The sequence below is a fragment of the Artibeus jamaicensis genome, unplaced genomic scaffold (assembly GCF_021234435.1).
Source record: "Artibeus jamaicensis isolate MK-2021 breed Jamaican fruit bat unplaced genomic scaffold, CSHL_Jam_final contig_700, whole genome shotgun sequence".
Lineage (NCBI taxonomy): Eukaryota > Metazoa > Chordata > Mammalia > Chiroptera > Phyllostomidae > Artibeus > Artibeus jamaicensis.
Window position 1 is genome coordinate 7813269 of NW_026521930.1, and position 22651 is coordinate 7835919.

At 52.5% G+C, this 22651-nt stretch overlaps 1 protein-coding gene across 2 annotated transcripts in view; it reads left to right on the top strand.

The window, feature by feature from the left end:
• GTF3C1 (general transcription factor IIIC subunit 1) overlaps positions 1-22651 on the top strand; it is a 72631-nt gene that overhangs the window by 40916 nt on the left and 9064 nt on the right. Inside the window, exons 15-30 of one of the 2 annotated variants that reach the window (XM_037140016.2) lie at positions 65-343; positions 594-739; positions 4479-4576; positions 5089-5185; positions 5300-5477; positions 8383-8524; positions 8892-9027; positions 9505-9586; positions 9705-9893; positions 11951-12108; positions 14212-14354; positions 16301-16382; positions 18141-18253; positions 20613-20675; positions 21404-21497; positions 22330-22502. In XM_037140016.2, the coding sequence (XP_036995911.2) occupies positions 65-343; positions 594-739; positions 4479-4576; positions 5089-5185; positions 5300-5477; positions 8383-8524; positions 8892-9027; positions 9505-9586; positions 9705-9893; positions 11951-12108; positions 14212-14354; positions 16301-16382; positions 18141-18253; positions 20613-20675; positions 21404-21497; positions 22330-22502 (2173 nt within the window). The remainder of the gene's footprint in view (positions 1-64; positions 344-593; positions 740-4478; positions 4577-5088; positions 5186-5299; positions 5478-8382; positions 8525-8891; positions 9028-9504; positions 9587-9704; positions 9894-11950; positions 12109-14211; positions 14355-16300; positions 16383-18140; positions 18254-20612; positions 20676-21403; positions 21498-22329; positions 22503-22651) is intronic. The other variant, XM_037140017.2, reaches the window with a different exon arrangement.

A 22651-nucleotide genomic window follows, 5' to 3' on the forward strand; every position in this document is an offset into this window, starting at 1 on the left:
AATGAATTGAAGTGGTTTGAACCTGGGACTTTTCAAGCACTGCTTTCCTCCTCCCTTGTCTCAGTTCCTGGACTTGGGCGTTCTCTAGGATTTCTGCCCAAAATGGCTCGCCTGCAGGTGGTCCACATGTTTCTGTGGTACCTGATCTATGGGCACCCTGCTGGCAGCAAGGTAGAGAAACCGGGCCCCAACGGTGACAGAAGAACGGGGAAGCAGGAGCCAGGCAGGAGCGGAGCCCCGCCCTCCTCCGGAAAAGACCCGGAGGCCTCCTCTGATGCCCCGCCCAAGGACAGCCAGGATGGAGCGGTCTTAGAGTCTGAGGTGGAGCCCACTGTGGAGACAGGTGAGATGCCCGGGGCCAGGCAAGCAACAGCGGGATCCAAAGGGGGATCGTGATGGGTCCTCGTCCTTATCGCCTGAACTGGCAGAGTACCCACACTGCCCTGATCAAAGTGATGACATAATCCAGACTTTCTGAACCTCTGGGCTTCCTGCCCGATAAGTAGTTTTGTTGGTTTGTGGGGAGAACCACAACCTACTCAGGAGGTGACACCACCATCACGACTTGACCCTTGTCCCTGATTTTCTTCTAGTATATGTGGACGAAGCCCTGTGGACGCGCTTCGTCCCTCCTGTCCCAGTCCACCGGGACTTTGGCGTCGGCTGGGCTCTCGTTAGCGACTGTCTCCTCTGCCTGCCCCTCTCCATCTTTGTCCAGATTGTGCAAGTCAGCTACAAGGTACCGGCGACTCCCGAGCAGTCACAGGGCCTGGTCTCTCGGCTCCAGGCTGGGAGGCCTGCACTCACCTGGTCAAAGCAAACACACTTCAGAACTTGCAGTTGCCTGGATGGGTGGGTGGGTGGGAGATAGGAGGTTGGGTAGATGGTTGGTTGATAGGTCAAAGACTTGTTCTTCTAGATAGATCAATCATCAGAAAGGCAAATAATTACAATGTAACAGTAAAGTATGATTTTAGAAACTTGGTAAGTACAGAAAAAAGGCAATAACAGGAATTGCCCCTAATTTCATCACTCAGAGAGCTATCACTGCTAGTGTTTCGGGAACATTTTCTTCTAGTCTTTGTTTCCCATGCCGTGTTTGTGTGCGTGCATGTGTGTGTGTGTGTGTGTGAGAGAGAGAGAGAGAGAGAGAGAGCTCCCTCTTTTAGAAAACCAAATTGAGGCTATATATTTACCCTTTTGTCTGTTTTTTCCACTGAAAAGTGCATTGCATTTTCTACATCATTAGGTTTTAACTTGATATTAAGTAAATCTATAGCATTCCTTCTTATTCATATACCCTAATATATTTAACTAGTCCTCTGTTCTTGGACAACTAAATTCCAGTTTCTTAGTATTACAAATGACACATGGCAAATACCTTTTGGTAGACATATTTGTGGGGCGGTCCAAAGTTTTTCTTTACAGTAAGGGTAGGAATAGAATCACTGGCTTCGGAGGGAATCAGCATTCTCCATCTTTTTTTGTGTGTGTCTTGCTTTAAATAATTCTTTATTTCTAAATCACAGTCGGCCTGCAATATTATGTTAGTTTCAAGTGTACAACCCAGTGTTTAGGTACTATATAACTTACTAAGTGGTCATCCCTATAAATGTAGTACCCATCCATCATCATACATAGTTATTATAATGTTATTGACTGCATTCCCTTGACTATTCTGTAACTGTCAACTTGCACTTTAAAAAATATTTTATTTATTTATTTTTTGAGGGGAAGGGAAGGAGAAAGAGAGGGAGAGAAACATCCGTGTGTGGTTGCCTCTCATGTGTCCCCCACTGGGGACCTGGCCTGCACAACCCAGGCATGCACCCTGACTGGGAATCAAACTGGTGACCCTGCTTCACAGGCCTGTGCTCAACCCACTTAGCTACCCCAGCCAGGGCAGTTTGCACTTTTTAATCTCTTCACCTTTTCCACCTGTTTCCCAAGTCCCCCTCCCATTTGGGAACTGTCAAAATGTTCTCTGTATCTGTGAGTCTGTTTCTTCTGCTTGTTCATTTAGTTCTTTTTTTAGATTCCACATGTAAGTGAAATCATGGCATTTGTCTTCCTCTGCCTTATTTCACGGAGCACAATACCCTCTAGGTCCATCTATGTTGTTGCAAAGGGCAAGATTTCACTCTGTTTTATGGCCGAGTGTCCCACTGTGCACGTGCACCACTTCTTTACCCACTCATCTGTTGACAGACACTCGGGGTGCTCCGCCTCGTGGCTAAACGATGCTGCAGAGAGCGTGGGAGTGTGTGTGTCTTTTCGACGTAGTGTTCTGGGTGTCTTCGGGTAAATGTCCAGAAGTGGAGTTGCCGCGTCCTTCCTTGTCTCTTGTCATATAGTCTTTGTTTTAAAGTCCTCTTTGTTTCCATTTTCCTGAAATACCTTTTTATATCCCTTTACTCTCTGTCATTGGATCTGAAGTGTCTCTTGTAGACAGCATATGTAAGAGTTTTGTTATTCAGTCTCCATAAGTCTTTTTTATTATTATTTTTTTAGAGAGGGTGGGGAGGGAGTAGAAAGGGACAGAGACATCTGATGTGTGAGAGAAACATCAATCAGTTGCCTCTCGCACACCCCCCAACCAGGGACCTAGCCCACAGTCCAGGCAGGCACCCTGACTGAGAATCAAACTGGCAACCCTTTAGTTTGCAGGCCAGCACTCAGTCCACTGAGCCACACCATCCAGGGCTCTGTGTGTCTTTTTGTTGTAGTATTTAATCCATTGGCCCTTAAAATAATTGTTCCCATATATTAGGTAGAGCTGCTATGACTCCCAGGCTTGGTAGAGTGGCCTTATGTAGTAGGTGTCCTGAAGTGTCCAGTGGCACAGCCTCCGCCTCAGTCACCCAAGCTGGACACTTTTCATGTACCCACCGAGTGTGGGCTCTGTGCCCCCGCTTATTAAAGTTAAGCCTTGATTACTGTTGGCGCCACAATAGGAGGGAATTGCCCCCAGGCTAATGGCTGCAAGGACTGGCTGCCACCACCACAGAGGATCAGCTCTGCAGGAGCTGACCCCACAGAGCAGGACTTACTTCAGCAGGGCTCTGGTGCCCACTAAGTCTGCTCCTTGGGGGTGTCACTTGTGGAGGTGGTTTGGGTGACACTTGGGTGCTGTCTGAAGCTGTCCACCAAGTGCACTGACTCTGGGGCCTCCTGGGAGGTTTAGGCCAAGGTCAGCTGCCACCTGTGCCTTGCTCGAGGCCACCCAGTGTGAGCTACAAAGTGATCTGCAGATGGCTGCTACTTGTGCTGGGCTTGGAGGTGCCGAGAAGAGGCCAAGCTGAGAACCAAGGTCGGCTGCCACTAGTCTCAGACCTGGGGCCACTTAGCAAGAGATACAGAGCATGCTGAGACCAGATGCTACGTGTTTAATGGATTTTAGGAAAGTATGAAGCATGAACCAAGACAGGCCAGTCATTTGGAAAAGGCACTGGAATCAGCTTGGTGGGCCCACAAGTTGGGTGGGGCAGGGTCTCAGGGAATCACCAGGGCGGGGGAAACAGTGTGAGCCAGGTCGAAGAAGACTCAGACATGGCGCCCTACCTGCCAGCTCCGTGGGGCACAGAGCCTCTGCCAGCACTTTTGCCTGGGAGAAAGCTGACCCTACAACTCTCACCCTGGTGCCAGACACTTCCGTTTCTTCCTTGTGTCCTTGGTGCCTTTCCAACCACTGCCCTGACACTGGAGCCCAGAGCCAGTGAGTCTAATTAAGTCTGTGCATGGGCTCTTTAACAGGAGTGCCTGGGACTCCAGAAGCCCACCCTCTCGCTCAGCCATTGGTAAAAACCAATCCCAGCTGGTTTTTACAGTCAGAAGTTATGGGGACTTCTCAGCACTGGAATCCTGGGCTGGGGGGCTGATGTGGGGCTGGGACCCCTCCCTCCTCAGGTGAAGCATCACAGCCGATATATTCCTCCTGGTTTTTCTCCACCACCTGTGGGTGTGGAACCGGCCTGTTCTGCGTCTCCGCCCCTCAGCAGAGTCTCAGTGTGGCGGTTTCTTTATATCCTTAGGTGTAGGACTTCTGTTCAGCTGGATTTTGGGAGGTTCTGAGTGATGCTTGTTCTATAGTTTAGTTGCAATTCTGATGTAGTTGTGGGAGGTTCCAAGTACTGCATTTACCTATACTTCCATCCTTGTCTTTTTTTTAAATAAATGAATATATGTCCACATCATCCCCCAGAGATGTTTTAGCAGTTCGTGTGCCCAGCAGCAGTAGATGAGGACACCTGTTGTTTACACCCAGCGCTGTGGTAGATGGGCTGGAAAGGGGGAGGGTGACAAGACTGAAAGCAGAGGTGTGGGGAGTTTGGGGAAGGCAGGAAGGAGGGGTGCCGTCACCGTGGGACTGACGGGCAGGCTCCAAGAGGCTGCAGCCCAGAAAAGAGTGGTGTGTTTTCACGATTCTTACAATTCACTCCGGTCTTGGGGGTGAACTAAACCTGAGAATCCCCTCACAGGTGGACAACCTTGACGAGTTTCTGAACGACCCTCTGAAGAAGCACACACTGATTCGCTTTCTTCCCAGGCCCATCCGGCAGCAGCTGCTGTATAAGAGGTGAGGTTCCTGAAACCGATGCAGAGTGGCTGAGCGTCCCAGCAGGCTCCATGACTTTAGGGCTCTGCGTAATCGTTTCCCAGGGAGAGGAAGGGTGTCTGCCGTGCTGCCTGGAACGACTCGGGGGTTTCATGTCTTAGCTCCCTGTGAGCCTCCTCGGTGAAGCCAGGGTAGATGATGTGTGGGTTGGTAAACTGTGTTACTTCATTTCAAGGTTCTTTTAAAGTAAAATCTGCTGATAAAGACTGCAAATAGAATTAGTATGGTTTTGTCCTTGTTACATTTGTTTTCTGAACCAAACCCCCAGTGTAGAATCAATGGTCCATTGCCCCTGCGGGTGCAGGGAGAGGGGTTCTGGGCCTCAGTGCAGTGTGGGCCCCAGGCCAGTCCTCCAGCTGCCGCCAGCTGGAAGAGGGGGGAACGGTGAGGTGTGTTCCTCACCCCAGACGCAGGTCTCCTGGCCACGGCTGAGCATGTGGTGTGATCGGGTCCTGCCCGCCCCTGTTTTCCAGGCGGTACGTGTTTTCAGTGCTGGAGAGCCTTCAGAGGCTGTGCTACATGGGGCTGCTACAGTTTGGCCCCACAGAAAAGTTTCAGGACAAAGATCAGGTAACGTCTTTCCAGCCCACCTGGAGGAGGTCCCGACTGTCGTGCAGGGTCCAGACAGCTAACCCGAGGCTCATTCTGAAGCTCTCCCCTCACCCCATCCCTGTCTCCTTGTAGGTCTTCATTTTCTTGAAGAAGAATGCAGCCATCGTCGACACCACCATCTGTGACCCACATTACAACCTCGCCCGCAGCAGCCGACCCTTCGAAAGGCGTCTTTATGTCCTGAACTCAATGCAGGATGTGGAAAACTATTGGTTTGATCTGCAGTGCGTCTGCCTCAACACCCCTCTAGGTACCGTCTCTCTTTGCAGGACCCCACTGCTCCCCTCCTTTCTGTGGGGTAACAGGAGTCAGCGCCTCGTTTTCAGGCTGCTCTCCGGGAGCCTGGAGCCAAGTGGCAGGCCTCAAATGGGGGGCAGTCCTCGTCCCCCCTCCCCATTAAGCCCAAGCAGCTCCAGCTGGTCTTTATGTGCGTGTTCATTCAGCAGGTATTTGTTGAACCCCTTGGCGTGTCATATCCTATGCCCGGCCGTGGGCAGTGAGAGCACACCTCGTCCCTGCCTTCATGAGACCCTGTTCTCGTGGAGAAGACACGCATGCCCCCACACACAGACCCCAGCCGTGACCAGTGCTGCGGAGGAAATAAACAGGGCGAGGGCATCTGAGTGGGTGCTCAGGAGCAGCCTTTCTGAGAAGGGGGCAGTTGAGCTGAGTTCTAAAGGCTCAGGCCGAGCTAGCCAGGCGCAGAGCTGGGAGAGAGTACTCCAGTCGGGAACAGCAAGCGTAAAGGCCCCAGGTGTGGACGGGGAGACAGAAAAGGCCCGCGTGGGTGGGAGCGAGAGTAGCAGCTGAGATGAGGAGGGGGCGGAGGCCACACCGGGGAGGCTTTGCAGGGCACGGTCAGCTGTTGGGTTTATTCTAAGAGGAGGGAGAAGATCCCGGGGGGGGGGGTTGTAAGCAAGGGGTGACAAGATTACGTTATGTCTTTTTTTAAAGATTTTATTTATTTATTTTTTAGAGAGGGGAAAAGGGGGAAAGCAACATCAATCACCTCTCGTACACACTCCAACCAGGGATTAAACCTGCAGCTCTGGCATGTGCCCTGACCAGGAATCAAACCTATGACCTTTTAGTGTGCAGAACGATGCCCACAGGGTCGAGATCACTTATGTCTTTCAGAGCTCGCCCTGGAGAACAGGCAGAGGGGCACAAGAGTAGAAGCAGAGAGACCAGTTAGGGGCTGTGACTCGTGTCCAAGAGAGAATGTGTGTTGACGGCAGTGACGGGACGGGGGAGGAAGAACCGCCAGACCTGCTGGTGGGTGGTGGTCGGGCTCTGGGTGAGGCCTTTGCTCATTCATTTCCTCTCCAGAAAGTTCCCCAACCCGTGCTCACCCTGCCGGGGGACACACCCATTTCAAGTGTCTCCTCTTCCATAAAGCCTTCCCAGCATCTTTGCTGTCGTCCTCTTATTTTATTCTGTGGATTTCTTGAGCGCAGAAAATGTGGCTGCTACCCCCATGGTGTCTCAGAGTGTCTGTGCCCAGTGGCTCCTACAAATGTTTATCGAGTGAGTGGAGGGTCTGCGGATGTTAGAGAGCCTCCAGTCCAACATGCTCTCCTTGAGGCCAGTTTTCATCTGGTCTTTTCTTGCCTCTTCTACCAGGAAAAGAGGGGTGGGCATTCACTTTGAACCTAGCAGAGGACCCTGGCCCTCATCCTCCTGTCACAGAGTTGCAAGATCAGCGTTGCACATTGATTTGTGCGCAGCAAGGGTCACGTGCTGCTCGGTAGAGCTGCTCGGTGCCGGCAGGGTAACGAGCACCAGACACTTAGAGCCCTTAATGGGTCCAGGCAGGTTAGGATGTTAGGTCTCACAGGCTCCTCTGGCGTTCATTAGCGAGGAAGGCTTTTACCATTAAAGATTTTTAAAGTGCTCTAATTCCCCTGCATTTTATACCTAGATAATAATTTCTGAGCAAGTATGTTACTTGCATCAAAGCTTTTCAGACTCGACAGTTAGTGAATCCATCCATCCCTTTTAGTGTTCATGAGCAGAAATGTGCAAGGCTTATTGAATGCATTAATCAGGCCTTGATTGTCCCTTCGTTTAGCGAACACGTGAGGGGTTCTGCCCCATGGACTAAGGGAAATGTACCGTATAAGAAGACATAGGCGTCCTTAAGAGTGGGTGGGGGCTCCAGAACACCCGAGTGCACGCAGCCCCTGGGAGCCGGCCAACACGCACGTCGCTGGCCCTGCGCCCCGCTCCGGATTCAGCAGACCTGGGGCTGCCCAAGCCTGCACTTCTCATAAGCAGCGTGCGGTGCACATGAGAAGCACTGCATGAAGTCTCCCTGGGTTCAGCCGTCGGTTCAAACACATGACCGTGGACAAGCTCTTCGTAACCTCCAACCTTAGGACAGTGCGTTTCACAGCGTCTTCATTTCTAAACTGGGAGCACCACCACCGCCTGGTGGGCCGAGGCAAAGCCGGACTCAGAAGGCTCTGAAGTGGCAGGGAGGTGGAGGTCCTGGCCTCTCCCCACAGCCCCTCCCCCACCCCGGCCCAGGTCTCTAGAAGAGCATGTTATGAGAGGGTCCTTAACAGTCTGCAAATGATCCTAACCTTCCTTTTCTTACAAGAAATGCAGTTTTTGTTATTGGGCAATAGCAGTGTGATTGCTCCACTAAGGAAGGGACCTCTTGGGCACTTGGGGAACATCCGTCCGCCCCCGGCTGCGCGGAGGGAAACTGGTGCTGCATCCTCCTGTCTGTCCAGGTCCTTGCTGGCCCCGACCCCTGCAGCCACAGCCAAGCGCGGTCGTTTTTATCTCCTGCTTCCTCTGCTGGTGCCCAGCGTGTCCGAGGGGCTCCTCCCACGCCCCCAGGAAGAAGGCATGGGGTTTCTCTGCTCGCGACTCCCCTGGCCTACTGGGTTCTTCAGTTGCCTGCTGGCCACCCGCATTAATAGTGTCCACCCCAGTACAGACCCTTTTCTCAGTTCACCGGTCAGTGTTTAACTCTCTTCCTTTTGTTCCCTCTGACACCTGTTATGAGGCATTTTGTGCAGAAAGGTTCTACCAGTTTTAGACCCTCTCCTCTGGTTGGGCACCCACACAGAAAGGGAATCCACTCTTCCCTGGCCCCCCAGGACTGCCGCAGGAGGTGTCATCAGCAGGACTCCTTGGTTTTGCAGGTGTGGTACGCAACCCGCGTGTCAGGAAGAGCGGCAGCCCGGACCAGGGCGGCGATGACAAGGGCAGTCTGCAGAAGGAGCAGGAGAGTGCCGTCCACAAGCACAATCTGGAGCGCAAATGCGCCATGGTGGAGTACACCACGTGCGTCCCCGTCCCCACCTGCAGGGTCACAGCGGTGCTCCCCCCGCAGGCCCCAGCTCCTCCGTGTCGGGCGTCAGATGGCTGACCAGGAGTGCCTGAGTCGCAGAGCCTGCAAATTGGTGGCCTCCAGCCACATCTGGTCCCAGCCGAACCCTAGCCCACACCTTGTTTTTGTTTTTGTTTTTTTAAGATAAATTAGTTATCAAAGTTCAAAATCTAGGGATTTTACATAAAAATCTGAGGTTTAGACAAGTTCTTCACTTCTGTTAACTATTTTTCTTGGAAGGTAGAAGTTGTGGAGAATAATCCCCCCCACAAACACACCAGCTCCTAAGAAAGCTCGTGTTCTGTTTACTTCCTGTCTCAGGGGCAGCCGTGAGGTCGTGGATGAGGGCTTGATCCCCGGAGACGGGCTGGGAGCCGCCGGGCTCGATTCCAGTTTCTACGGACACCTAAAGCGCAACTGGATCTGGACCAGCTACATCATCAACAAGGCCAAGAAGGTGGGCTTTTGAGATGTGGACACCCGCGCCCCAGCCCCCACCCCCGGGGCCGCCATCGCCACATCCTCCTGTCCCTTTCCCAGCTCACGGTTTCTGAATTGGTAAAATCAAAAGTGACCAGAGACACAAATACGTATTTCCGTATGTATCAAAGGCCCATGCGGCCCCTTAAACACCTGCCTCGCTTGTTTTTGTTTTTGTTTTTCTCAACTGATTCTAACTTGATCTGTGACGTGGACAGGTATTCCTTTTTAAAGAAGGAAAAGAAAGTCTTTGAGACAATCGTGTGCAATAAGAGAGTGGCTGGGCAGGAGACCCCGCCCCCTAAAGCAGCCCCCCTAGCCTCTTGGTGGTCACTGCCTGGCCACGCTGGGCCTCTCTGCCGGACACTCATGCCCCTCTGTGCACCTGCGGCGCCAGGCTCCTGGGGGTTTGTGAAACCATGTGCTTCATTCCAGTGACACACCTGTCTCCTAGGAGAACACCACCTCGGAGAGCGGGCTCACGGTGAGGCTCCAGCCCTTCCTGTCCAAGCGCCCGTTGCCCCTCGGAGCCGGAGGTACGTGTGTTGGGAGTGCGCCCCTCAGGGCCAGCGGGGCTGTGCACATTTGATTCGTTTGGCTTGTGGCCTCTGCAGAGCTCATCTTGAAATGCTTATCTCCTGTGGTTCTTTGTAGACAGTGGCAGGCTGAGCATCTGGGGAGAAGCCAGAGCAGGATCCGAGCTCCGTGTTGACAGGGATGAGCAGTTTGAGGTTGACCAGGAGCCCATGCTGGACAGGAACCAGAGGGTGAGAGGTGGGAAGAGCCAGAAGCGGAAACGGCTGAAGAAGGACCCCGGAAAGAAGACCAAACGGAAGAAGAAAGGTTGCGGGCGGTCCTTTGCATTCGCTAGGCCCTGTCTTTGCGTGTTCTGGCTCAGAGATGCGTAGCGGTCTTGCCGCAGCCGGGCCCGAGCTCCACATTCAGAGTGCGAGCACTGTGGGGCGGCCGTGCGGATCCTGGGGGCGGGCAGAGACCCTTGAGTTTCCTGTAGGCTGCCCCCTGCTTTCTCTGTATTTTTTAAAGGTTTTATCTATTTATCTTCTAGAGAGAGGAGAAGGGAGGGAGAGAAACATCAGTGTGTGGCTGCTCCCTACATGGCCCCCACTAGGGGAGCAGGCCCACAACCCAGACATGTGCCCTGACTGGGCACTGAACCGGCAGCCCCCTGGTTCACAGCCCGTGCTCAGTCCACAGAGCTACACCAGCCATTCCCTGTATTTTTTAGAGCCTCTTCACTCATTAACTGCCTCAGTAAAATTTCTAATTTCATCTCGACCAAAAAAACCTTATCAAAAATTCTTAGCAAAATCCTCAATCATAACCAGCCAAAATCCTATTATTCTTTTGGTTTACCTTTTAATATCTACATTTGTGCCAATCAGGCCAGAGTTTAAGGTTTATTATGTATTTAGATTAGAGCAGCAGTGTCAAACTCATTTTCACCGGGGGCCACACCAACCTTGAGGTTGCCTTCAAAGGGCCCAGTGTGATTTTAGGACCGTGTACATGTAACTGCTCCTTAACTAGGGGCAAGGAGCTCAGTGCTGCTGCCGCGTGGAAACGAGGTGGTGGCTTGGCCCCGGGCCTTGTGTTGGCCACCTACGGGTTAGAGGAAAGACAGGGTCATTTAAGCCTGCAGAGTCTGTCCAGGTCTCATGAAGCTCTCAGATGTGGTGTGTTTAGGTTGCCGTTTTGGACTCTTCCTCTGGACAGTATTTACAGTGAAGGAGAGCAGCAAGAAGACTGGTGTGTCTGTTTTTTAGACCACTTTTTATTTTACTTAAGTGGTCTGTGCATTTTAACAGTGACCTGATAGCTAGCTATTTCACATGAAAACAATGTTCAAACAGGAACCTGTTTTGAGTGATTTGGCCAGTATTTGTAACAAACAGCCTTGTGTCCGTTGCCTATCATTTTGGCTCACAAAGACCTGAATTCTTTACAAGGCAAAATACAGTTGTGGTGTCACTTTGAATCCAAATTTTCCTGCCCTGTTTTTCTTCTGCCTTAATTTGGAAGATCACTAACAGTCTTTTAGAATTGGAGGTGGCGTATGGTGTCTACCTCATGAAACTGCTGTCAGTGCCCCCCCCCCTCCTGGGAAGGAGACCTTGAAAAACCCAGTGGTTACAAGCTCAAGTTCAGATCCTTGGTCTGCTACTTAGTTTTGTGACTTTGGACAAGTTGCTGTATCCTGCTGTGTTTCAGACCCCGCAATTACAAAAACAGGGCTAATAACTACATCTTTTTCATAGAGTTGTTGCAAAGGATTGTTTTAATTATGTTAACATATGTAAAAAGCTTAAACCAGTGTTCTGTACATAGTAAATAATTCCATGACATTAGCGACTATTATCTTTCACTTAGTAGCTACTGTGTGCCAAGCGCTACACTAGATGTTTTGGTCTCGTTCAATATTCAGGGCAGCCCCGTGGATGGGCCTTGTTCCCACAGTGCGCCAGAGTTCCCACGACATCTCTGAGGTCGCAGAGCAGCAGAGAGGGGTGGGGGAGGGGGCACTCTTTGAGCAAATGTGCCCTGAGCCTGCTGCACAAACTCCTGTGTGTGTGCGCCTTCAAAGGGAGCAGCACCACTGGAGGAAAAAAATGGGGATGGGCGGGTAACAGGAGACTGCAGTCAGGGTGCCCAGTCCCTCACGGTGAAACTCACCACAGGGAAGTGACAATGGCAGTGAAAAATCTGTCAGGAAGGACTGAGTCTTTTGTGGTTGGTTGTATAGCTTCTGGACACAATGAGATTCTGTCGACTGATACCCTTGGTCAAGTTTTACTAGCTGGGCAGAGACCTTCCTCTCTCCAGAGTTGCAGCTCCAAACCAGTTGCTATAGGCTCCCTCCCTTCTCCCCCCCCCACCCTTAGAAGAGCCCCAAGAAGAAAAAAGCAAAAGCGTGCGTTACCACGACGAGGCCGACCAGAGTGCCCTGCAGAGGATGACCCGGCTGCGCGTCACCTGGTCCATGCGGGAGGACGGGCTGCTCATGCTCTGCAGAATCGCCAGCAACATCCTCAACGCCAAGGTACTCGGCCCACCGGTCCCCTGCTCCTTCCAGCTGATTTGCTCGTCCCTCTCCCGGGGAGCTCTTTCCTGTCCGACCCCCACTGGAGGCTTGTGGCCCCTCTCTCATCGACTGCGGCCCCTGGGAAAGCACGCCCCAGGATCCTGCATCCTAATACCACTCCAGCTTCGTGCGCTTCTTCCCAGCCTTCAGCTGATGCTTACGACTCTGCCTGGCTGCAGGCAAAGCAGACCAACGCCGTTCTGTCTTCGCCTTTCCTGCTCCCCTCCCCCTCGCCCTCACATGCTTAAAAATTCTGCTTTCTCTTTCAGTAGCTGCTTGTCACCTCTAGAAAGACTTCCCTGACTCTGTCAAATGGAAGTAATCACTGCGTTCTTGCTCTGTCCCTTGGACAGACACTTTTCATGCTGCTTCTGTTGCCTCTGGCACCTCTTGGCCCACTGGAGTGGCTGCTCCTCAAGGCAGAGAGACTTACTTGTTTTCCTCGCTGTAACCCCCCGCATGGTGCCTGCCACATAGTAACCATCCAGTCGGTGTCTGCAGAGCCGTGTGGAATGGTGTGGTGGCCGCAGCCTAACTCTCCACCTGCCACGCCACAGTCCCTCACACTCCTGTGTCCTCTGGGCCTGTGTCCCTGGATCCCTGGTGGGCGGAAAGGGACTTGCTCCCTGTCTAGCAGACTCCCTTTTCCTCTGATATCACTGCCTCTGAGAAGGTTCTGCAGCCCAAACCAGACTTCATCTCCTCACCACATTCCCCAGAGCAGCCTCGCTGGCTCCTGGTCTGTCTGTTTCTTCTCGCCACTTGTGCTGGTCTCATCTCCACATGCAGCATGGCAAGGGCATGGTCCAGGTGGGCGACTGTCTCCTCCGGGTGGTTCACAGCAGCCCCCAGAAGAGCGAGCTTCCCCAGCGTCCAATGCAGAGACTTGCAGGCAGGATTACTTCTAGGCAGATAGGTGAGGTCGCTGCTTGAGGCCCCTTTGGTGTTTCCTGTTCTCAGCAGAGGCAGCCAAGAGAAGTCCACTTAGATGTCCACAGAGATGTCCTGTGCCAGGATGCTCTTTGCCAAAGGCTCATTAGATCCCCTCTCTCGACCATTTTCCCAGATTCTCTCATCCTTCAGCCCCCTCCTAAATTCCAGCCCAGTCCCTTCTCCAAGGAAGAACCTGGAGGGGACTGTTGCTGTCCCCAGTTTGTGTTCTCTGCCTCTATAATGGGTGTTTTATCAAGGGGGTCAGGGTATGTCTGCCCCACCCACCCTGGATGTAGCTGGAGGAGGCAGGAGCGTCCCGCACGTTCAGGTCAGCACACCCTCCGCTCACTTGGACTAACACCATGTTCTTGGGCCACCTCACTCGGGACCGTAAGAAAATTCATGGTTCTGCCCCTTTCTTAGCTCCGCCTTCCTGCGTGCGACTGAAGTGTTCTCCTGAGTCTGCTGACTTAGCACATGCTCTCTCTCTTTTTTTTTAATAAATTTGCTCTTTTTTAAAGATTTTATTTATTTATTTTTTAGAGAGGAGAAAGGGAGAGAAACATCAGTGTGTGGTTGCCTCTTGCACACCCCCTACTGGGGACCTGGCCTACAACCCAGGCATGTGCCCTGACTGGGAATTGAACCAGTGACCCTTTGGTTCACAGGCTGGCCCTCAGTCCACTGAGCCACACCAGCCAGGGGATTTAGCACATTTGTTTTCTGCTAATGGAACATCCAGAATGTTTCTGACTACACATACTCCATAATTAAGCCTGTGAAGCCCTCTAACTAAACACATCGTGTATGTTCATCACCTCCCCTAACTCGTTGTCCGTTCAGTCAGCACGAGCCGGCACCCTCTGAACACCTCTCGTATTGTCAGGAGACGCTTTCCCGCAGGACTCCGAGGACTTACTTTACCCCTCTCTGCCCAGCACCTCACCCCGTGCCAGGCACATCGTCGGTGCCAAGTGACCGTGACCGAGCAGACCCGAGGGGGCAGGGTGGAGTGTCCCCCGAGGAAGGAGGCTCCGCAGGGCGGACTTTCCCACCCCTTCGGGTCAGCGGCCCAGGCACGGACTCCGAGGATGCTGACTCCCTGTCCCGACTCTGTGTCCCATCCAGGTGAAGGGCCCGTTTGTCCACTGGCAGGTTGTGCGGGACATTTTGCACGCTACCTTTGAAGAGTCTTTGGATAAAACATCTCATTCGGTTGGACGAAGAGCTCGCTTCATAGTCAAAAACCCACAAGCCTATCTGAACTATAAGTAAGCCTGATTTGAACTTTCATATCCAGGACGAGTTTATTCCAGTGTTTCTAGTTCATTCTTTCCTCTCCTCTCATCCCATTTGCTTACGTTCCAGTGTAAAATCCTGGCAGAGCTCGCTGAGTTGGCCAGTGCTCGTCCCAGTGCCGGTGTTCACTGGTGAGCCTGTCCTTGATGTATTGAGGGCCAGGCCCGACTGTGGCCCTTCCTCATGCCGAGTATTATCTAGATGTTAGGAAAACCTTGTGTGAAGTAGGTGTTGCTACCCTTTGTTACACATGGAGAACAGAGACCGAACAGGCCAGGTGACTTACTGAATGTCACGCACTCAGCATGCGGTGAAGGCAGAGGCCTGTGCCGACCCTCACTGCAGTTTTTAGCCTTCCAGAGCAGCTCTTGCTGTCTCAGTCTTAATTGCCCGAGAACAAGCTAGACACGGGTCATTGGACCAGGGCCACTCAGCCATATCCTGAGCACAGCTGGGTGTTCCTGAGAGTTTCCCCACCAGAGCCTGGTTGTGTGGAGACCTTGGCTGGCTAGGTCACAAGGCATGTCCCTCGTGATTTGTCTTGCCAGTGTGGCTGCCCCTTCCCCCCGATCTTCTCACGGAGCCCTGGGGGAAGCCATTGCCATCCTCCACAGGCTCCTCTTCTGACTCCTCCACAGGCATGGGTTTGAGTCGGGGCACCAGAGAGCCTCTGAGCTGGGGGGAGGCAGCCAGTAGGAGAGTGGGGCCAGAAGCACAAACATGGCAGGGTTGGGAAGCACCGCCTCCGCCAACTGGTCACTCATGTGATGAGCTTGGCTCTGGGCTGATTCTCAGCCGTGGGCTGCTTGCAGCAGCCGGACTGGAGACAGACAGGCCCAGCCCTGAACTACGGACACTGGGGCCAGATAACCCTTTGCTGTGAGGCTGTCCTCGGCACTGTAGGATGCTGAGCAGCATCCCTGCCTCTGCCCATTACATGCCAGCAGCACCCCCCCAATGTGACACCAAAGTGTCTCCAGATGTTCCCTGTGGGGCCAACCACCCCGGTTGCGAACCACATGTTACATATACCAAGGGGCCTTCCCATGTGAAGCCACCACTGTCTCCTGTGCACAGAATGTTAAACCTTTCTGTCTCGAGGGTTCTGATTACCTGGTCCAGCCTCTTCTTTTGTCAAAGTAGATAGTGACAGTCAGTTGGCAGTGCAGTGAGACTGCAGGGGCGGCGGCCTGGGCCTCTGTCTCCACTGCAGCTCAGAGCGGAGAGGCCTAGGGTGGGGTGCCCATCCATTCAGAGGCTGCTTCCTCACCTGCAAAGAGGATAATGACACCAAAAATAACCACACCTGCCCCACCTGCCCTGGCTGTTGGCATGTGTGTGGCCCCAGGGGCTCCTCACCTCACTGAACTGTACAGAGGGATGACAGTCTCTGTCTTGCAAGCTCTTATAAAGGTTGAAGTGCTTGGCTCATAGGGAGCCGGCGAACTCTGATTGGCTCTCCCTCCATTTCCTTTTGGGCAAGTCAGGCTCTCTCTCCATCCTGGAGGAGTCGACAGATAGTGCTGTGGGGGGAGTTGGAGCTCTTAACAGTAATACGCGCCCATGCCTGTACAATGTTTTTAGATTCACGATACACTTCCATACAAGTTGTTTCATTTGGTCTTGGCTGAGTCCCGAGTCCCATGAGGGCTGTTGGGAGTTGCTGGTCTCCTCCGCCTACACGTGGGGGACAGAAGGTCAGCGAGGCCAGGGTGGAGAGTGTGAGCAGTAACAGGCCTGGCTTGAATCAGTTTGGCTCAGCCCACATCCTTCACTTTTAAAAGCCATAATCGCACAACAGTTCTATAAATAAATCCCACATGATGGTTAGACAAAGCCAGAGATGTCAGACCAAAGGCCTTCTGGTGGTTCTGGGCGTGGGTGTCGTTCCGACTGCCGGCCTCTTTGATCTCTGCAGGGTGTGCCTGGCCGAGGTGTACCAAGATAAGGCCCTCGTTGGCGATTTCATGAATCGGAAATGTGACTACGAAGACCCAAAGGTAGGCCTGGTGCACTGACTGGGCTCGGCCTGCTCTGAAGGCAGCGGTTTCTGGGTCCTGGTGCCGACCCCGGGTCTCACGGTGCCTCTGCCAGCCTTACGGACTCGGGGATTTTCATGCTCACTTGAGGAAAGGACTTGTCAGTTCTTTGGCTTCGAACTTCATTTGATCTGGCTCCAGGGTTAGCATGTAAGATGCTCAGCGTTCGACATGCACCTTCGCAGTGCTGCTGGGCCTGGGGCCTGCTTGTTAAGGAAACAGGGCAGCTCCTTGAGGAGAGCGGACAAGAAGTTATAAAAGCAGCTAGACTGCCTGGGAAGCTTGCAGACAGGAGCCGGGATTCTCTGTCTCTGCGCCTCAGCCCTCGCCCACTGGGCGAGCACTGGCCTCCGCTGTGTGCGTGTCAGGCCCTAGGCCGGGCGAGGCCGACCGAAGGAGACCCGGTCCTTCCCTCGGGGAGCCACGGGCAGCAGGACGTGCAGAGGGGTAAAGGGCTCCGCAGACCAGTGCAGTCGCCCCGAGAGAGGAAAGCACGGGCCCATGGGAGCACCAGGGGCGCGTGCGACAGAAGTGGCAGAAAGACAACCTCACGGGCTTGAGGCTTTGTTTTCCCATATGCCAAGCAGGCTGCAGGTAGGCAGTTGTGGGCATGCGCAGTAAAGCGGAGATGTCATCAGGACCCAGGTTTGTTCTGTCACTGCTCTTCCAGTCCCTAGCAGCCAGCTGTTTATCCTCATGCCAGTCACCTCATGGTTGCTGGTTGACTGCTGGGGCTCGGGTCCTCACAACAGGATCCAACGACAGGAAGACGCGGGGACAGGGGCTGCCCTGGGTTCACTGGGCTCTCGCGTCAGGGAGGGGGCAGCCTTTCCCAGAAGCCCCTGGGGTTGCCATCATTGGCTTAGCCCCGTCCTGACTCATCCAGATGGGCTGAGCGCGCATGCTCCCCAAACCACGTCAGAGTTGGCTCCACTCCTGAGCAAGATGGAGGTGGAGAAAGTAGGTGACCAACAGTGTCCACTACAGAGGGCTTTAGTGCAGCCACTAAACCCAGACTCTAAAAAGGAGGAGCCAGCTGAGGCAAAGGCCATGAAGGAAGGGGGGAGTGAGGTGGCCTGTGCACGCAGTGCTGGGAGGGCGCGGCGAGATGCAGCAGGGAAGGAGTGAGCACACCCTGTGCTGGATGTGTCGTCGGCATGCTGGCCAGACCACAGAGGATACACCGAGGGGTGAGACTGGAGGTAGCAGGGTGGTGAGGAGACCACGTGGTGTTCTGGTCTGGAATGGGGTGGCTGCAGTGCAGGTGTGCACGAGGGGACGGGTGTGGGGTCCACAGTTAGGCAGCAAGGGGCGAGTTGGAGGAGAGGAAGGAGGTGGACTCACACGGCGTGAGCCAGGGAAGAACCTGGGAGTGGCGAGGTGACGGGAGCACAGGCCTGCTGGTGGGGCTGGGGCACAGTGGGCATTCCGGGGACCGGGCAGGACAGATTGGGTTTTCCTGGGGCTGGAAGAGAGAGGTGGCGGGATAGTTGTGAAGGCTCAGCGTGTTTGTTGGTACCGGGTGTGCCAGATCCCTGAGCGTCTCTCTGCTTCCTGGGTGGACTCGGTGGGCTGGGGAGGCCAGAAGGCGGAGGAGCAGCACAGTGTTTCTGGGAGGCGGCTGCCACGAGAGTTTGTCACGAGATTTTCCTTGACATATCTCATTGAAACCTCCCTTCAGGGAGAGAAAGGGCTTAACATATTCTCTCATATTAAAAGGTTTGCGCCAGCGAGTTTAAAGAATTTGTGGAGAAGCTTAAAGAGAAGTTTAGTTCATCCCTAAAGAATCCTAACCTTGAAATCCCAGACACAGTCCAGGAGCTCTTTGCCAGGTAAGGTCCTTCCAGGAAGGTTCTGTGTGATCTTCGTGGGGCAGGAGAAGATGTCACCGGCTGGGGCCGCCACAGGCCAACAGTCCAACTCAGCCTTGCAGCTGCCCCTGCTGTCCCTCTGGCTGTGGCCGCCTCATCACTCCCAGTGACTTGGAATAGGGAGGCTCCGCCAGCCCCCCCCAGGTGCTCTCACTCACCCTCCCCTGCAGGCCCTCTCGGGTGGCTGGTGCCCTTTTGCTAAGATTGCTCCTTTTCACACAGGAGGCAACTCAGATGTAACTAGCTTGCTCAAGGTCACAGTGCTTGTGAGCAACAGGGCCAAGATTGGAGCCTAGGCTGCTCCGACTTCAGAGCCCCTGCAGTTTCCAACTCAGCCGCTCAGCCTCTGGAGAAAGACACACTTAGGTTTGAGCACAGGACCCTGGGAGATTTTCAAATCTCGTGTTCTGTGAACGAGGCCATTTCCTCTGCTTAATCCCAGTGTGAGTCCCCTCTCCACCATCCTCCAGACAGTCTCTCCAGCCACTGGACTTGTGCATCACCGTCATCAAGGAGACGACACTCATCAGTTTGTTCTGTGTGTGGACTGTATCGTGCCTTTGCAGTTAGCCCACGTGTTTCTGTTGGAGACCTCATCCTTCCACTCGTTCGACAGATTACATAGTGCCCGCCGTGTGCCAGGCCTAAGGAGTGATTCACAGTCATTTTCAGAGTTGACACCCTTTAGCTGTTTTGGGAGTTTTGGTTTTGTTAATGGCAGTAAAATGTTCCCCGGATTACCCAGTGGCACAGTTTATATTCACATATAAACTGTTTCACATGCCCTGTTCACCTGCATGTAATTTGTATCGCCACAGATTTTCAGGGAAGTTCTGGGTCAACTTTTAGTTTTAAAAGAAGATAATTAAAGAATTTAAAGGAACGAACCATTTAGAGGAAAGAAAAAGTTTCAGTCATAACAGTTTAATTCTAAATTTATTCTTCAGCATTCTGGCAGGCAAGACAAAAACAAAAATGGTTCCAAATATTTTCTTGTTTGACTAAAAATAGTTGGCCTGTTTTTCTGAAAAAGTGCTTTTTCCTGCTTCTAAATTTTAGGAAACATTTACTATGGCAAAGATGAATTTCAACTTCAGTTTTGTAGAAACCAATGAAATGGCTTACAAATGGCAATATTTTTGAAAAGTCAGTTCTATGATTCTTGTATTTTTTTGCGTGGTATGAACACAATAAAACAACTTTACATGAAGCTTTAAAAAAAAGAAATAATTTGTAATTCCAACACCTAATACAGCCATTCCCCTTTTGGGTATTTTCTTCCAGTCTTCTGTCCTGTGCTTGTTTTTAATCACAATAAGCCTGCAATTAACCAGTAGCTGCCTGCCTGTTCCCATCTCATTTTATACTTGTTAGTCAATGAATGTTCCCTGTTTTCTCAACCCTTGTCTTTTTTTTTTTTTTTAATCCTTACCCAAGGACACTTTTTCATTGTTTTTAGAGAGAGCGGAAGGGCTAGAGAGAAACATTGATGCAAGAGAAGCAGCATCAACCGGCTGCTTCCTGCATGTGCCTGAGCAGGGGATCATACGTGCCTGGACCAAGGATTGAACCCACAACTTTTTGCTTAAGGGACAATGCTCAAACCAAATGAACTATACCCGCCAGGGCTCAACACTCAATATGATGAACAGAAGACAGTATATTCTCATTTTAGTTTATTGGGTTGGCCAAAAAGTCCATTTAGTTTTTTCCATAAAATCCACATTTTTCATTTTCACTAATAACCTTATCAATTTGGATATTGGAGTATGTGGGCTGTCTCCTGTGTGGTATATAATACTGATTGTTCTCAGTTAACGTCTCAATTTGATCGCTGTCAACTCCAGCTGGTCTGCCTGACTGCAGGGCATCGTGCGGTGGGAACTCGCCAGCACGAAGCTGTGCAAACCGCCTTAGACACATTGCAGGAGTCACAACACTTTCTCCATATACTGCAGAAATCTTTTCTTGCGTTTTTGTTGCATTTTTACCTTTCTGGAAGTAATAGAGCCTAATATGCTGAAAATCTTATGTATTTTCTTCCATCTTCAATGTTAAAATGGTTGCACAAAAACTCACTATTTTTGATGTTTTTTTATCTAACAAAATTGTTTCTGATGACGTTAAAGACAACTAAGCACTACTAGAACCATCTTATGGAAAAACAACTTTTTGGCCAACCCAATATATGTACATGTTTGAATTTTAGTTGAATTTAACATTTTTTAAAAGCCAATAAGTGGCCATCTGGAGCAAGCTGCAGCTTAGGTCAGTGAGAGTCTGCTATGTTGCATTGGCTCTTTTCTTGTTTCTCACGCAGGTACCGAGTTTTGGCTATTGGAGACAAAAAATACCAAATCGGGAAGGAGGACGAACTTAATAGGCAAGTACTGACACCAAGTGCCATTGCCTCAGCTGCTTGATTGGGTTGACTGCAACCCAGGACAGGGCCATCTGGGGCCAGATCCAGCCTGCCCCCTGTTTTTGTCAGTAAAGTTTTATGGGAACACAGCCAGACCCTGTGTCTTGTCTGTGTTGCTTTCATCAACACATTAGAGTTGAGCGATTGCATGGAGACTAGATAACCTACAAAGACTAAATTGCTTATCTGGCCCTTTACAGGCGAAGTTCACTGACCCCTGACCTTCTGCATCACTGGCCTGGCCTCAGGATGGGCTGGGGAAAGGTCTGAGCCCTTGGCCTATGAGCTTTCTGAGCAAAAGTGGGTAGAAAGTTGAGCTTTCCCCCCCATCTTGGGTAACCAATATTCAGTTTGATTTTAGCTCTATATTTCAGTGAGTAGCCCATTCTCTTTGGAGAAACCTTGTTTAAATTGGATGAAAAGAAAATATAAGCACTTAACCACATTTGCTATTTGTCGTGGAAATGTTTCCAGGTTATGTCACCCTCTGTCCCCCCGGCTGCAACCTTTTCCCTGTAAAAATGGGCCAGTTCGTGGGGTTTAAAAACCACTGTGTATTTTGTCTTGGTTTATAGCGTGGGTACTCAGGTCACTTCTGTGAGACTGGAAACTCACCGTTAACGAGAGCCGAGCCTGCCCGGGTGCACGGTGCCTGAGCCCTTGTGTCACGCTGCCGCCCTCTCTTTCAGCATGGACGACATTCACTTTCTGGTGCTCCAGAACCTGATCCAGAGCACGCTGGCCCTCTCGGACAGCCAGATGAAGTCCTGCCAGTCCTTCCAGGTGGGTGTCGGAGACCCGGCATCCGCGTCACAGCAGCCCCTGGGACTGTGGTTTCCTCAAGGGCCGGGGCCACGTCAGGTTTTGCTTGTTCTCTTCTCAGCTGCAGGAGCTGGGGGCCCCGAGTTCCCCTAAGACGCCAGCCCTTCTCACATCATCCTTAGAGTGTAGGCACAGGCCCACTGAGCTCCACAGTCCCAGCGCTTTGATGGGAGGCGGACTCGGAGGCGAGGCTGGATGAACAGGGTCCCGCTCACAGGCGTCCTTGTCCATCCTAGTGAGGGTGGGCGTTCTCCCTGCCGGGGACCCTCATGGGGTGTGAGCTGGGGAAGGAACATCGGTCCGACACAGGCATCAGAGGGTGACTGCTGTGGAGAACGGTCAGGGTGGAGGGGGTGGCACGCGTAGAAGCGGGGGCGGGGGGGTCGTTGGCTAGAGGCCGAGGTGGGGGATGGTGGGGAACTAGCCGGTGGTGGCGCAGACAGCGTGGACCGGGTGTACTTGGGACCATGTCTGGGGTAGAGCCCACCAGACATACAATGTGTTGGGTGAGGAGAAGGAGACAGTGGTAGCCCAGGTGATTTGGCGTTTGTTTACTCCTGGTGTCTTTGCGTCCAAAGCAGCAGGTGTGGGCTGCAGAGCCTTCCTTTTCCCCAGTCGCCTGTCCTCCTCTTTGGTCTCTGAGGTGTGACGTGATAGTCGGGCTGGCGGGCAGGGTGCTGGCTCCCTCCAGGCTCCGCCCACCACACGCCCAGGTGTCAGCTGCAGCTCCTGAACCCCGCCACGTCCTGGCTCTTCCCGGCTTGCTGCTCACCCGCGACTTGCTGTGTTGCAGACATTCCGCCTGTACCAGGAGTACAAGGATGAGATTCTCGTGAAGGCCTTCGTGGAGTGCCAGAAAAGGAGCTTGGTCAACCGGCGCCGGGTCAGCCACACGCTGGGCCCGAAGAAGAACCGGGCTTTGCCCTTCGTGCCCATGTCCTACCAGCTGTCCCAGAGCTATTACAGGTGGGCACGCACTCGGGAAGCCTTGGCCTGGCCGTGGGAGAGGCGGGGCACCCCGTGTCAGAGACCGGCCACGGTAATGCACATGAGTGCAAGTAGCAGGACGTCCATCCTCATCAGAGAACACGGCAGCCAGGGCCTGTGTGGCTTTG